General features: G+C 40.0%; 1 protein-coding gene across 1 annotated transcript in view; it reads right to left on the bottom strand.

Moving 5' to 3' along the window:
- Positions 1–978: 978 nt before the first annotated feature.
- Positions 979–17,432, bottom strand: part of ube2f (ubiquitin-conjugating enzyme E2F (putative)) — a 54,626-nt gene continuing 38,172 nt past the window's right edge. Inside the window, exons 8-10 of the mRNA XM_086266047.1 lie at positions 17,014–17,046; positions 15,914–15,976; positions 979–3,592 (exon numbers count right to left, since the gene is read on the bottom strand). Of these exons, the coding sequence (XP_086122173.1) occupies positions 3,542–3,592; positions 15,914–15,976; positions 17,014–17,046 (147 nt within the window). The 3' untranslated portion in view covers positions 979–3,541. The remainder of the gene's footprint in view (positions 3,593–15,913; positions 15,977–17,013; positions 17,047–17,432) is intronic.

The raw sequence follows: 17,432 nt of genomic DNA, 5'->3' as shown, positions 1-17,432 counted from the left end.
CCAGAGAAACATCCGAAGAAGAGGAGAAAACAAAACAAATTACCTCCAACAACACAAACTGCCAAACTAAAGGACACCGATAACAAGATCTCCAACAGCAAGCAAAAGTATTATTAAGGCCAAGAAAAAGCACTGAGTGTTGGGCTGAGGCAAAAACTACCGAGACAATTTGTTGCCAATTAATGAAGCGTGGTGTAGCCAGATCTGGGACTGCTGTCACTCTGTTTTTAAAGTCCTGGGTCTTTTATTTTGGCAGAGTCGGGTGCTTTGTGTTGTTGTGTTTGCTAAGAAAATAAAAATGATCTGAGCTGATGAATCCAGATTTTAAAAAAGAAAGAGGAAACCAGAGCATGCTAACAAGTCACATCGTCTCCACAAGTCACACTGTAACTGCCCACACACACACAGACACACTCCAGGAGCACAAACTGTCATTTTTGTTAATCTTACACGCACACTTCCTACACAAAAATTCAATCTTCTGCCTCTACATTTCCACATCCTCGGTAGACTGCAACACTCACACACAGACGTTTTCCTCATGCAGACGTGAAAACAAAGCTGAACAGGTGAAAACAGGCGATACTTACAGACTCAAACCGGAGGCACAGCAATAGCCAGGGCCGGGCAAACGACACACGCTCACACACACACACACACATAAAAACACAATCACTAGCCAAAACCCACAGCAGCAGAGGTTCATGGAGACATTATGTAGTTAGTCCAGAATTCCTAGCGGCCATCCCACAAAGCATAATCTGCTCTAGTCAACCGAGAGGCGCAAATATAGTTTAACTAGTTAACTAGCACTCGAGGTAGCAATTTAATCCAGTGTCAAACATGTCAACTGCCTCAAGAGTGTTTCCCACCAAAGCTGTGCAGTTTTTTTAACCTCCCCTTTTCCCCAGTGTTTGACTGTGACCGAGCCTGCAGAGCTCCACACATTTATTAGACCCCCCCATCCCCCCACCCCCAGGGTAAGGTTTACCCCACTGCTGCCCTAAATCAAAAGTATTAGTAATGACCAAAATCATTGTTTATGTTTCTGTAATGCTTAATCCTGCAGTACACACAAGCTCTTAATCAAAATTGGATTTTTAAATGGTAAAATATAGTTATTGTTATGATCCCTGACATTTTAAATTTCCTGTTTCACAAAAACGCTGAAAAAGTAAATCACAATTATTAGCAATTATTGTTATTATTTTTATTAAGATGCCAAATTACATGTTAACTTGCATTACTGAATAGAAAAATTCGTTTTAGTTGTTGAATGTGATGTCTCAGAGAAGTGCTGCAGATCAAATTCACCTATAAAAATGTAAAATCGGTTTGTTTTTGCATAAACAAAGAAAAAAAACATATTTTTGACAGAATTCTCAAATATTTGTGATTCCTGTTTTTATGACAGGCGTTCCAATGGCTTTGTTAAGTACTGCACTTTCATAGATTTCATAGATGTCCAGAATGACGCCTTCCTGCAGTCTCTAACAGATCTGAAGCCACTTACATTAGCTAGCTAGTAATCCTGCTAGCATGTCATCTTGCCATCTGTTTTCATGCAATCTGGAAACCTGCCTTTTAAAGTAGCTGCTTGAACCAGCGTTCAAGTCTTCTGGGCTTCTGATGCACCCAGTGGAGATATATTTGGGCCAAGTTTTCATATTCTTTTGGCCAGTTATGACTTACACCTGCATGCAACTACAGCCTGCTCACCGATCAGTTGAACTCTGGCTACAAACAATAACAGCAGACTCTGCACGTCTGTATGCAGATATCATTTACAGAGTGGTCTTTATGAACCTCTGCTATTGTTTTCTCCACACACATTCAGATAGTGAAATCATACAGTCTGCTTACAAAGGGGGAGAGACTGAAATAGCGCCATTTTTAGAAAGATACAGTCAGCTCGGAAATCTCCCTAAGGGAGCAGAACGAGGGGGTTTGTGCAGATCAGTCAAAAACCTCAATATCAGTTTGGCTCAGCACTGAACAGTGACTATAAAGTAAAAAAAATGACTGAGTTTAAAAGTTGTAAGGCTTTCTTTGCACCTATTGATCTTCATTGGAGACATTTTCACACATGAACTCTGGAGAATGTCAGGACTGTCTGGTGGGATACGATACACTCTGCAGCTCCGGAGCAGGCAGGAGGGAGTGCTTGCTGTGAATTCACCTGACAGTCACCTGTTCTTTTCGCAGCTCACTTTAAAGATCATTGAAAGGTGGCTGCACGTCTCTCAATAATCTTTGGAACAGTTCGGAGCTGCAGTGCACGTGGTTGATGACAAAATGACTCAAGATCGTTCTTCAAGTGTTGCCTACGTACATCCAGGAGGTCATTTGGAGTCGTGTTTAAGGTTTCCTCCAACTTTTCTTTCTTTGACAGATTCTTTACCGTGTTTAGCACTTTGTTGCTTAGTGCTGTTATCAGACTCTTATGTCATCACTTCTTTAAAACCAGTCGTTGTTTCGCTTACATGAAGAGCCAGCATGCCAGAAGTTTTGACTGTACTGTTTTAACCTCTCCATCTGCAACACAGAACTTCACATGTGCGCTCACCTGTGCTGTGTGTGTGTGTGTGTGTGTGTGTGTGTGTGTGTGTGTGTGTGTGTGTGTGTGTGTGTGTGTGTGCGCGCGCGTGCGTGCGTAACAGAGACAGATGCAGTAAAAAAGACAAAGAAGTGAAGAGGGCAGTGGTGCAGAGACAAGAGATGAAGTTGAAAAATGAACAGTGCATTTGGCTGTTTTTGTGGCAGTATTTTATGTCACTGGAACTGAAAACACACAGCTGTGTCTGCGTGCATGTGTGTGTGTGTGTGTGTGTGTGTGTGTACACATGCAGAGAGAATGACATTAAAATGGGTCAGTGTGGTCATTCACATGCTGTCTAATGGGGCTGGGGGCTGCAGGCTTTCCAACTTCCAACCAATGTGTGTTTTTCCATGTGCTCACCTTTTACTGCAGGCTGTGACTGCGTGTGTGTGTGTGTGTGAACTCACATGCATTTTCACTTTAGTGACACAAACATGGCAGGCACTGGAACAGAGAACTGACAGTAACAGATAATCTTCCTCTTGAGTCATCAAATTTAAAAATAGCCAAGCGTGACTTGTTGTCTTCTTCAGTTAAACATCGCATCCAATTCCATCGCCACGTGGCTCGTGTCCGACGGGCTCGTCAGCGGGGTGGCGTCATTCGTGTGTCTTGCCACAACAGACAGACACTGTGGTCACTGTAACCCTCGGCCGATTAACTAAAGCGTTATTTTCTTGTGTATGTAAGTCCTCTCTTCAACGTGTGACTTTTTTTTTTATTTTTATTTCATTCCTGCGATGTGAAGTTTATTGCAATTGGGTGAACAGAAGAGGCGGGGCGTCGCCAGAGCTGTGGTGTCGAGAGGGAGGGGAGTGGTACGAGTCAAAGAGTCAGCTGCTGATTCACACATGTGGGAGGGGAGTTGGCCAAGAGAAGCAGAGGCAAGGTAGAGCAGTTTGGTTAGTTGGTGCAGGCTGCAGCGGGTCACCAATGCTTTTATCATCTGGCGTAATGCTTGATGTAATCTTGAACCTTATTCCGAAAGTCCTCCTGAGGACAGAGAAGGTAAAGAGAAGAAAAGAGTTAGATGGGAAAACTAGAAGTAAAAATGTTGCTGTGTTGCTTTTTCCCCATTTAAAACCAAAAATGGCAAAAAAAACACAAACACTGATCTAACTGAAGATATTTTAATGTACTTTTTAGGTCGCTATGCTAGTTTTGGACATATTAGACGCTGTAAGGCACTTTTTCATTCCACATGTTAACTTCTTGCCAAATAATTGGAAGCAAAACAAACAAAACAAAAAGACAAACAAGTGTAAGAAGTATGCACGAGGACTAGGCTAATCTGAGGCGACACTACACAAATGTAGATCCAGAAAAATCAAGGGTCATTTGAATTTTACTACACTGAAAATATGCAAATGACCTTCGGCAGATTTGTCAATTAATTTCTTGATGTACAGTGATGGCACCCTGCTAAAAATGCAACATGTATAGGGGTACAGTATGATGCATAAACACTGTTAAACAAGCAACAACAACAAGATAAATAACAGCCACTGTTGCAAAACTAGAATATTAATTTCACCAAATATTACATCTCTTTTAACTGTACTATGCACAGTATCAGTCCTATGCAGATGTTACACTGCAAGTAAATGTACGTAAAATCTACAAGCACAAAAACCCAAAACAAAAAGACAAACGTTTAAATTCTTACGTCCGATAGTTTAAAAATGAAATTCTTCAAGTTTTCCTCACTCGGGGCACATCTAGTGCCCGAGACGTGGAGTGCTTGACATCTTGATAATAACGACGTCTGTATCGAGTAGACGTTCCTTGGCCATATCCCTTCTGGTCCTTAGTGTCTTCCTCTTTCCTTACCATGTGTCCCCCCCCCCCCCCTACTCGATCATGCCCCTTCAGGTTATGCTTGACATCGTTCCACCCCCACCCACCATGCACGAGTCCTGTAAACGCCCCTCTGTCGTTACTTCGACTCATATCTCCTGGTGGCATCTGGTCCAACCAAGCTGTGTGTGACCTCCACTTTCCATCCTCTTTTTTCCCCTCCTCCGCTACCCGCTAGTTTTAGTCACGGTTTAAGTTTTCCATCCTTTAAAACCATTTGGCTTTTCTTGCCAACATCCTTTTCATCTTAACTTCTTTTTAATCCCATTATTCCTCTAAACACTGTTTCAATTCAATTTTATTCAGATAGCTTATACTTGCTTTACATTGTAGAGTAAAAACCTTATAATATTACAGAAAGATGTTTCAGCAAGCACTTTGTGACAGTCCAGAGACATTACAAGACTCACACACACTCTCACACACTCACACACACACTTTGAGGCTACAGGCTATTAATTTGAGCTGCAGCAGCTTTACTCTGTTGTGAAAAGGTTTCCTTTATTTGGTCTACACTAGAAAATGCAAGGTCAGGCTGTTAGCTACACACATTATAAATCATAGAAAGTGCTGTAACTGAGGTTGCTGCTCACACATAACAACAACACAGGGGACATTTTTTACTAGTATTAATGATGATGCAGGTATGACTCTGCACAGATTGCTAGCATTTCCCAAGTATGCGGACATGGGGTAGAAGTTAGGCCCCCCAAAAAGAGTTGAATCTGACTTAGGCCCTAAACAGCAGGTTAATCCTACTCTGTTTATTTAAATTTCTAATGAGAAACTATGTGCTACAGGCTCACATGGTCTTCTGCTGAATGTATTTTGAGTAAATGATCTTTTCCCCAAAGAACAGCACACAAATCATTCCAAACAGATGGATTTAATCCATCTGTGCTTTCAACTGGCCTTTTTTTTTTTGCTATAAATATTTAGCTAGCTTATTTGTGACTAAATTAATATTTGTGCACCCTTGGTTCCTAAGCATCCTCGTCTGTCGACCCACTTCTTAATATACCTCTGCTTTTTTCTTTTTTTTTTTTTTTAAAACCCATCCACCACCACAGGGTCCTGCCCTTGTCACAGAGTCCCCCCCTCTTGTCCAACCTTTCACATAAATGTGCCGTGCATTGACAACAACGCCCTTATTTATGCGTCAGGTCGAGCGGCCTGTTGGTTACGCACACATTTCTCTGAGGTCGCTGGAGTACGAACAAGAAATGGAGAGCATGAGAAAATAAAGAGTAAATGGGAGAGAGAAAGAGAGAGTCTGTGCACAAACAGGGGAGACGGCATTAATGCTGAAAAGTTGCCAGCAACCATAAAAGAATTGATGACAGCGGTCTGAGAATTGGTCCATGGAGGGATGATGGATCAGCTATTCTCTGTTGAGAGATTACTCCCTTAAGACTTTAATTAATGCTAGAAGAGGAATGAGCGCAGTGTGCTGGAGTCTGGGTACCCAAACTGCTTGTTTCTAAGTGAACCTACTATTTTGGTTTATTATATTGATATATATAGAGAGAGAGATCAGACCGTACTGACTAACATACTCAGCCAGTCACACTGCTTGGCTTGTGACCTCAGCTTAAAAAAAAGCAAAGAGAGCTACTGAGAATGGACAAGACTACAGTAAAAATGGTGAAACTGAAGACATACACCTAGTGATGCACAAATCAATGAGTCAGGGATCAGAATCATCCTTGATTGGTGAACATCTGTTCAGCCTCGTGTCTGTTTTGTATTTTGCATGAAACGTTGATGTTTTCTTGATTTTTTTTAGTTCTGGTTATTAGAAAAAAAACTGGCAAAACACACTGAGCCAAGAGGAAATCAAAATGGGCCAAATATATTTCAAAGCTGCTATTACAAAAGGTGTAACTTGAAGAATTACTGCACAATAATTATAAACAACTTTTTCTCTTCCATTAATTAAATTTGAACAGCTTGATCCAGGCTTCATCAAGTATACCTAATCAACTACTTGCTAAATGCAATTATTTAACCAGTCAGTCCCATTCAGCACATTGAGGCATGTAGACACAGTCAAGACAGCCTGGAGAAGTTAAAACCAAACAGCACCACAGACGTTGAAGGTGACATGGTTGTTGATGCCAAATGGGCTCATCTGAGTATTCCAGAAACTCCCGATCTCTGCTCGGACTTTCCCACACAACCATCACTGGTGTTTACAGAGAATGGTCTGAAAAAGGGAAAATATCCAGTTTGCGGCCGTTCACTGGTAGAGGTCAGAGGATAAGTGCTGGACTGTTTCAGGCTAATATGAAGGCAAGAGTAACTCAAAGTAGTACTCATTATAACTAAGGTGTACAACCTGGTGAGTGGAGGTCACAATGAACTCATAATGAGCTTTGTCCTGAAATATTGGTACATTGAGGCCATAAATGGGTGGACATGGTCAGTAACAGCACTCGGACGGGCTGTGGTGTTTAAATGTGGTGTTTAAGAGCAGCTCAGACTGCACAGGATGCCAAACCTCGAAGCAGATGGGCCACAACAGCAGAAGACCTCACTGGACAGCACTCTGGTCAGCAGGAGCTTGGATGATGGGGCCAGAATTTGGTGTAAATAATATGAAAGCATCGTATTTTTCGGACCATAAGGCGCACCGGATTATAAGGCGCATTAAGCAAAACAAAGCAGTCAGAGAAGTCAAACTTTACTCAACTCATTCTTCTTGCTTCCTCCACTTCCGTACCATTGATTCATTAATGTTGAATTCTCTCACAGCTGCTCTATTTCCATGTTGTTGCAGTATATTAATGACTAACCTTCTATTGTGGATGGATTATCTCAGTTGTTCTCCTGACTGAAGTTTGGTCCGTTTACAGCATCCTGCCATGCGATTGCATTTGTCCCTGACCATTGGAAACCCTCAAGTTAACGAGTAGAAAAAAGTTAGCGTTCATCCTCCAGCTTCACTGTGTTTGTTATGCTAACATAGCTGTGTCGCTAGCCACCACGTAGCACATCATTATATACCAGCAATTCCAACTTCAGTAACCCTACAAACGTCACTGCTGTTTAGTTTTCTGTCTTCATTTATGTTGGAAGTGACAGCAGAGCTGTACGTTTGAATTTTTTAACAAATCTCTCAGTCAGAACATGCTATATCATGTTTAGCTAACTAGCAAGCTAACTTCCTGCTAACTTCTAACTCTGTTAAATTTAATAAATTCTGTTTTCATGGATGCCTGGATGTTAAACTTAATTGTTACACCTGCTAAAGCAGCAACGCTGATCATCTTATTAAAGATGAAAGAATTTAGACAGTTTTTAACTCTCAGTGATGCTGCAGTGTTCGTTTGACTTTGGGACCTGAAGTAACTGAATTTAGGACCCAGATTACTCCACGAGGCTCTTGACTACAGTAACCATAATTCTCCGACAATCCATAAAGCGGTGCGGCTTCGTAGCTTACCAAAGTCGTACTAAAGCATTTTTTGACAGATTTTTGAGCGCCGTGTACCAAATAAAATCGGTTTGAGGTCTGTATCACAACCAGAATACATAAGGCGCACTGTCGATTTTTGAGAAAATTAAAGGATTTTCAGTGCGCCTCATAGTGCAGAAAATATGGTACTTAAACTACTTAAACTGTTAGGGCTGGTAGTAGAGGTGAAATCCTGTGGGGGATATTTTATTTACACACGTTGGGCCCCTTAGTACCAGCTGGGCAGCGCCTAAACACCACAGCCTGTCCGAGTGTTGTTACTGACCATGTCCACCCCTTTATGACCTCAGTGTACCCATCTTTCAGGACAAAGCTCATCGTGAGTTCATTGTGACCCCCTCAGTCAACAGATCTAATAGTGCACCTTTGGGATGTGGTGGAATAGAAGGTTTGCATCACTGATGAGCAGCTGACAGCAACTGTGTGACACCACTGTGTCAATATCATCTCAAAATCTCAGAGGGATGTTTCCAGCATCTTGCTGAATCTGTACCACAAAGAGTTCAGACAGTTCTGAAGGAAAAAGGATGGGGCAAACTCTGTACTGTAAGATATACTTAATGAAGTGGCCAGTGACGTGCGTATAGACATTAGTATGTCAATCTATCCAAGAACTGCTGAGAGAATTCACTAAAGGCTGAAAATTTTAAGCTCACAGTTCATCTTCTGACTACTGTTATAATAAAACCCTGCCTGTGACACTTAGTGGCTCTTCTTCCTCATTTGGCAGATGACGTGACATCACAGAGGGAATTAAAAAAAAAAAAAAAAAGGCAAATATGTGGTGACAAAATGACACATTAACTGTGGAAGTAAACACCAATAGAGTGCACACAGATTTTAAGCTAGAAACTCTTTGTCAACTGGGTCCAATTAAGATGTCAATACAGACTAGGAAGTTTCTCAGTGGCAGAATAAGAAAACAAAAAAACCTTAATTAAGCTATCACACAACTATGAGGAGAAACAGGATAAGAGCAGCAACTATTAAAGACGACTCACAAAAAAATAGTACGGGTACATTTACATACTTTGATCATATACGTTTCTCTTCCTTTGTTCTCGATTTTTCTCTTACAAAAGAAAATTGGCTGAACTGCAAATTACTCTGAGATTCATTAGATTTAATATTGCAAGTGAACTCTGCAGTCGAATAAAAAGTTTGTTGGACTGGAGCTTACTTTTCTTGGCTTCACCTAAAGAAAGCAATTAACTCTGTTCCTCCAGTGATCTGCACAGGTACTCAAAATATGCACCACCATCAGTGGGAGGGGAATGTAAATTAAACCCTGTGGGTTCAAATGGTTGGTTTAAAATCAGCTAAAATATAAAAACTGAGCAACTGAGGGCCTCGGGATATATCAGGTAAGCAGACTATGAAGGGAAAATATGTCGGCGTAAGGAGCGATGTGAACAGGAAAGTAAAGAAAAGACAGCAAACAGAAATGACATCCATCGAATTAGCCAACTGTTCCCAGTCGTCTTTTTAAACATACAAAAAAGACGAAAGAAAAGCAGAATGAAGAACCAGGCACGTGTTAAAATCATGCTCTAAGCTTCTGTAGTCAATCCACTTGTGTCCACTAATCAAGGATTTCAGTACCCTGGATCATTCTTTGCTGCATGTAAATGTGATTTGATATCTCGCTGGTAAAACCTGGAAGTGTGAAATAAACTCCCAGGTATCTCCCCCCCCTCTCTCTGCACCTACTCAGCTCAGCTGAAACTTAATTAGCACTGCTGCGGGTGAATAGCTCTGCATTAATTGAGTGCATGGAGTGGTATACTGAGGCCACAGCCTTTTGTTTGAAAAACCTATACTGGAGGTGTCACTATGCAAAAGCAACTCTGCTACAGTCTGAAAGGAGGAGGTGGAGGCTCTGGCCGCTCACGATGGATGACATCGTGGCTCATGCAGCACTGAACTCGTCACCACTCTGGATTCCCTCGGCTTTTTCACCTTAAGAAAGGCCAGGCTGCTCATTATACAACTGCTGCTTTGACTTTGAAATTTAGAGCCAACTTGTGCCTCACTTTATCTTCCAGTGACTGTTTTCTGATTATTTGCACAAATCTTTGCTTCCACTTCAGCTACAGTTCATCAGTGTCTACAGGCAGGGCCTACGCTTTGTCTGGCCACTCCGGACGCACCATCTTTTCAGATGACAACAAATGGAGTTAAAGACCTTTATAGACCACTTTACATCACATGCTTGTTAAGTCAGCACTTGGTCTGACTAAACACAGACAGCAGCAGAGAGCAGACATGTCCAATGCTGTTGTCGTTCACTGCCTGGCTGCCACTGCAGAGCTCTGACACTAAACTGATAGAACAGGTACACAACACAATAAGGTGACTGGAGCTGCTGAAGGCTCTGACAGTGTGCTTGTTAACCCGTGTAAGAGCCTGCAGTGTAAATCCAAAGGACAGTCTCCCCTGTAAGACTTTGGGAGTGGACATTAAACCCCCCCCAGTAAACCTCGTCTGTTGTGTACGTCGATGGCACAAAATGAGTGGACTGTTCACTGTTATAGAGGTTGTTGGGGTATTATTTTGGGATCCTGTTCTACACCACACACTCCCACATGCACTCATATCCCCAACTTCCTGTACTGTGGACTGAAAGACAGTGAGAAATCGTGTCTATGCATGGAACTCACTCCAAGCTAAATCCATCAGTCATTCAGTTCTTTATATGTTGAGACAGTTATTTTATCTTTTTCTGTTTCTGTGCCGCAGTTTGACAAATTTAGGGAATACCTTATTACATGTCAGATATAGGGGCAATAACATCTGCTGAAGCCTACTGGGATGGTACCGATAATTCAGGACATTCAGTGGGTGACAAAGTAGAAAAATATTAGTATTTTATAAACAAGAAGTGAACACTGCTTATTTTAAGAGAGACTCAAGAATAAACAACCTTGATACGTGGTCTCCTTTTGTGCTTTAACGAGACCCTGTGGGTCATTCATGGACAGAAAGCTGATGAGGAGAAGAGAAGCCCAATCGAGATGCAGCAAAAGGTGAGAGAGTGTGTGTCTGTACTTGACACGTCTGACTATTGACTGAAGAAGCAAAGCCACTTGAGAGACCCAGGAGTGAGCATCTGGGAGAGTTAGAGAGAGTTAGTCCCTTTAATTGGTCAGTAACAATAAGTGGAGGTGCAGAACATTTAGCATTGTATGAATGAACTTTGAACCCTCCAAGGGCTGACTGGTACAAGGTCACTGTGCGCTTTAGGACAGAGAGTCTACTATGTATCCCAAATACACAGGCTCCCGTTTGTATTTCATATCCACCGAAGTATACGTGCTGTAACACAGTCCTCTGAGCCTTCTGCTCGCTCACGGTTCAGCTTGTTGACATGTTAACAACATTTGATATTTTATGATAGAAGCATGCTCGTGATCTCTGGTAGCGTGTTAATGGTAAGAGCCAATGTACACTGTTCACACTGTCCAGAACATTTCCACCACTGCTGTTGAAAAAAACTGAACAAGTAAGATGTAGGACAATTTTTAAACAATGTGATGTTTTTACATTTCTTCTATTGAATTAAAGCATTTCAGTAAAAAGAAATGAGATAGAATCCAACTTCTCTTTCTTGTAGGTGCAAACTTAAAGAAACGTCTTATCGCTGTGATCACCAACAAGGACTTCTCCAACAAGTACTAAGCCATGTTTTGCTTGGAAATCAAATACTTTATTAAAAGTTTAAATTATAACTTTTATGCAATGATTTTGATTCCTGGATCTTTGGTTGATACTCTGTAATTAAAAATGTAATTCCTAAAAACTTGTTAAAACCCTTGATTAAAAACTGAAGATTTGCATTTCATCACAAGGTGATGGCTTTATTTAAAATCCAGCATGGTGGCATACAGAGCTAAAAAATACAAATGTGTAATTGTGCAGATACTTGTGGACCTGTATGCTTTTCAGTTTGCTAACAGATTCAGTACTGTACAAAATATTCTTAAAGTAACTAATATAGTTGGTGCATCATCGAATGCAACCCAGCCCCATAGCCCTTCCTCAAGTCTTTCCACCATTCAACATTTATTTTTTTCTTCACATGCAAAACCTACTTCGAGTCAGCATGTATTATGTAACTAGGGCACAGAAAATGTTTACACATCAAGAAAAACAGGTAACTGACAACAAGCGCCCAAATCACCCTGTTCTTGGTTTGAAACACAGATCTCAGAAGGATTACAGTCAGTCAGTCTCATCTTTCACACACTTCTTTAAGCTGGAAGGAGCTAATTAGTATTTATAGATCAAGTCTTTGCTGAAGACTTCAAATGTCAGAGACTGTGTGCATTGCAGAGCTCATTATTAATCCACTTCCTTCATAAATCACAGAGATTCATACAGAGAAATACAATTTTTTTTGTTCTGGGCAGCGACTCCTGAACATCTGTCATAGGATGATCTCCTTTCTTCAGTGTCAGCTACTCTACCACGCTTTGATCACCTACTACAAATACAGCAGTTTATGTAAAAAAAAAAAGTTTGAACAATATATATAAATATAATTTTTAAAGAAGTGGACATGTTAACACAATCTCGCTGTCCTATTTAGAGTTATCTCTGAACTGTTTGTTGTACCGCTGTCTACACATGTACACAGACAAAAACCCACTCACAACTAATAATAGCACAATACCATTATAACCAACAACGCACACACACACACAGATTTACACACACTCATACTGCATTGCTCATGAGGATGCTTCCTTTTAGCCACTTTAACCAGCTAATGTATTCAGAGAGCAGCCACAGGAGGAGCCCCACTTCAAATGCCTCAACACAAAGTAGCACACGCATCCACATTCACAAGCATATTTGTGTACTGACACTCGCACTCCCACATCTCTATCCACTCGCTGCTGAAGTTGATTACAGCAGGCTTTGACTCAGTGGGAGTGGGTCACGGTTGGATGACTTTTCAGATGTTGTGACTCTGAAAAGCCACAACAGGCGGTAAAGCACCACTAAAACTTACTGAAACACATTTCGAAATGAGAGATTTTTATCATTAATGTATCAAATTAGTAACTTTGTTAACTCAGAACTATAACTGAAAACACTAAATGGATACACTACAAAAACAAATTCTGCCTTTTGGTCAGTCTTATCAATTCAAACTGCTTTTAGTTTCACAACTGATCTGATTATATATCTGTAGTTCAACGACCAAAAGTCTGTTTCAGTATAAATGTGTGTAATCAGTCAAAGTTTAGAAAAAAAAACACTGATTTGACTAAAGCCACATTATAAAGCTGAAACGGGTAAAGGTGCTAAATAACAGACTGGGGCAGTAGAATTTAAAATTTAATTTGAAATAAATTTTGTTTATTTGTTTAATTATAAAGCACCGAATCACAAGTCACCTCAAACTGCTATATACTGTAAGGTCAAGTTTCTAAAGAACACAGAGAAAACCCCAACAGATGGACAACCCCTATCAGCAAGCACTTGGTGACAGTGGGAAGGAAAAACTCCCTTTTAACAGGAAAAATCCTCCAGCAGAAACAGGCTCAGTGAGGAACAGTTGGGGGTGAGCTCATAGAGTTTTCTGTCAGTGTAATTATCATATTCATTCATTGCTGTAAGTGAACAGCAATGAATGAAGTAGCCACAGCCAAACGTAGGCGCTTCTGCTATTCTGTCTGTGCCCCACAGGATGCGGTTGTTGAGACAGCAGTACATCAACCACATTAACTACAAGAAACCTTCATATAGAGATTCTGCACCACATACACTGCCACTAGTGTGACTGTTAATTAGCAATTAAACTGACACCTAAATGTTTAAGTCTCACATGTGGTCAGCTGGTCTGGGAATAATAAAAAGTGCATTTCCAGTAGTAGATTTTCTTACCTATCACAAGCTGGCTAGACTGTGTGGAAATGTGTTCATCCCAACGGCATTAAAATGCATTAAATTACAATGCACAATAAATGAGTAATATATGAGAATAGTGCAGAGTGATACAGGATGCAAGAAAATATCATTCATATTAACCTTTACCTTTGTAATCAGAAATGAATTTTTAATAACTTATAGTTAAACATTTAAAAAGGTCATTGCCCAGGTCACAAACACATATTCTGAAAAGAATGACATATAGTTAGTAAACATTTATACCTACAGGAGCTGCTAAGCCATGCAAGCCCATCCCATGAAGCTCCTGGTGCACAGATCTTGTGCTGCTGTTAATGCCAGAGGAGGTCTGGAACTCTGCAGCCATTAAGGCAGCAGAGCATATAATGTTTTTAGAGGGGTATATTGAACGAATTCATCAGCTACATCATGTTAGATATTTGTCATAGAAAACCGGAAGTTAAGAGACAAAGAAAGAAGGCTTTCATGAACCAGTAAACCACACTCACATGACAGATTAAGTCTATACATGGTTTACAGGCGTTTGTTTCCACCTATTTAGTCAGTTAATAAAGATCCAGTGGATGCTTGACAAAACACAGCAGTCAATAAATGAACTATTTGCATGCAAATTTACCTGCAACAGCCTAACAGCTGCAACTTCTGCCACAAACACTTTTTAAACCCTCAGCCTTTTAAAACCCCACGCACAGTCAAACCTGCATATCTAATGGGGGCTCACATGGCAACCATCATCACACACTGTTGGATACACTCCAGTGAACACGGGAAACTGTACGTACACAGGGCAGAAGGTCAGTGATGTACTTCAAAATGCTTTCAGCTTGCCCCTACTGAGCCTTATAATTATTTCAACAGTCAGCAGACCCCCTGCAGATGTTGGCCAGAAATCTATGAATTAAATTTATGTGACCAAAATACTCAAATGATCAGTTTTAACAGTTTTGACACTAAATCGCAGGTAACTGATGGCCAAGTTAAACATAGATGGAAGGGAAGTAAGGCGACGCAGCGGGAATAATAATTTAAAGATTAATCAGCCAGGATAAACATATTTTTTCAGGGATCTTGTGTGTATATATTTATTTATTTATTCTCTATTGGGATTCCACTGTTCTCATGTTAGCTCAAAGCTTACCCAATATGCAAAAAGCCCAGTAAATCCCTGGCACTTACCAATATAAGCTTGACTAAATATATTAAAGTTATAGTCAGAATACATAATTAGCTTACAAACCATCAGGGTAGTGAAGCATATATAAACCCAGACATCCAGTTTGATGGTGTGTTATTTGACTTACAAATGGCAGAGCGTGCTTCAGAGGCAGTGTATTCAGTAGTCTTGCACAAAAACACCATATGCACCTGCTCTGTACAGACAGTTCTGGAGTCATAACGTCACTGTCTGCTCAAAAAGGTTGCCGTGTGCTCTTTGTCTTCAGCCCACCATACCAGATTAAAGCACACCGAGTTACCACATAATCCAGCTACAAAAGCAATGGTTTGCACAGAGCACCTCTGGAACCTACAGCAGCAGAAATTTTGTTTCTAAATATAGCTTATATGCAGGATATGCAGCAGTAAGAATCTCACTGTAATGATCGCAATGTGTGTATGTTTCTCCTCCAAGACACGTAGATCAATCTAGCGTACTGGGATTATCAACATCTACATATAACAATGCAACTATTATTTTTAGAACACACATCTACGAATTATATGTTATGTGTGGTAGCTGATCTCAAATGAATGGAGACATTGTTCACATTTTGTGTGCATTACGTGCAAACTTACATACATTTTCGTTAAACTAAACTGGAATGTGTTGTCATGCATATCAGTAAATAAGAGTAAATAAGCTTTTTTTGCCGTCTCATATATACAGAGATATAATGAAGATTTTAAAAAGGCAATGTGATAAATTAAAGTACAAAGTCTGTGTTTACATATGTGAGCGATAGCCACAGGCTAGTATTATGAGGACTACGAGCACATCTTGGATGCTGCAGATAATTAACAAGTGTGCCGAATTTATACCAGATGACCTGAACGACATGTCTCACCTTGTCTCTCAGATGATGTTCTGCTGCATCAATGTTCAGCGGGTCATCAAAGTTCAAAAGGTCCTGTGGAAGAGGCAAAGGAGGGGGTCATCATCGTTCGATGGATCAAACCACACACATCTTCAAAACTGGCATTTATTTCAGTATCAGCTACATGTGTTAATTCTGTAAACTTTGGTGTGGGAAATACAACCCACATTCACATTACTTCCTTTCTGTATTGACACCCTGAAAGCAGCAACTGTGATAAACAGAAAGAAAATTGAGCTAAAACAGACGCCTGAGAAGTGGTTTCCTTATAAAGTGGTAGGACTTAGGGCATGGCCACCGATATTTAAAGATGTTAGATGCTGTTTAGACATGTTCGAAATGTGATGAGGTTATTCAAGCTCACATTAAATGACTGGACTAAATATTCAAAATGCTTCAAGCTCCTTAATCTCTTCTTACTATGGCAGTAAATAACTTTTTAAAAGTTATTTTTATTTAATTAAAAATAAATAAATAAATAAAAAATAAAAAAAATCAGACATACTTAAAATTCACGTTTAGATTCACAAAATTAAACATTTAACATAATTCTGAAAGGACATTCAGATAACTGTATGTTTTTCCTCAATATAACCCTCAATTCGATTACTTATCAATTTCATTCATTTCCTAAAGAATTTATAATCAATTAGTCCTTATCTTTCCATATAAGACCTGGAACTAGGAGACATCCAGAGCCAGCTGGCCCAGGATCTCGATAAGTTATACGTAATCCAATTTTCCTGCTTTTATTCCCCATCAACTCAAAGCGTTCATCATGAGGAGAAAGATAATTTCTCTACGCTGCAGAAGCGGATAAAAAAAACAAAACAAGGACCTTGTTTAATTTGATGTGAATTAAGAGTAATGTCATTAGTATAACCTACATACAGCGAGCAGCTTCAATAGTGTGAATGTCTTTGTGAAGGTTTACTCTCCAGTTAAGGGATTTAATTCAGGGAGGGCTTTAGGAAGCTCTTTCGTTGGATTTCCCCGATTTAGATGACGAAATTCTCCAATGAAACTGTGCATGTGTTCACGCGTTAGGTCATAAACTAGCAAAAACTTACAGTAAACAAGGAGTTCAATCCCCAGACCACATCCTAGAAGACAAAAACAAATGAAAGAACATTAACAAAAACACTACACTTACTACATTATATGCATACTATGAACATATTTATACTATGTTTTTAAAAACATTCTGATTTTTGACTTCTGATAATGAAGAAAAACATTTTTGTTTATTTATTAAATTCTATAAAAGCGAATGAAAGATGACGTACAAAACGACAGCACAAAAACATCTTATAAGTCTGGCAAACTTTTTGGCAAGCAGATGTCAGAGACTGATGAACAGCTCAACACAACATGTATAAGATCTATAACACAATGCAAAACTTTTATAAGAAGTCATTTTCTGCTGAAGTGCTCAAAACTAGCAGAGAACGTGAGAATTCCTCAATAGCTGACATCTAACAACACGTTT

The sequence above is a fragment of the Aulonocara sp. 'chitande type north' Nkhata Bay genome, linkage group LG16 (genome assembly GCF_057382095.1).
Source record: "Aulonocara sp. 'chitande type north' Nkhata Bay isolate Kocher_YH1m ecotype deep benthic linkage group LG16, A_spYH_male_GT1.1, whole genome shotgun sequence".
NCBI lineage: Eukaryota > Metazoa > Chordata > Actinopteri > Cichliformes > Cichlidae > Aulonocara > Aulonocara sp. 'chitande type north' Nkhata Bay.
Note: the sequence above shows the minus strand (reverse complement) of the source record. Positions and strands in the feature narration are given on the sequence as shown.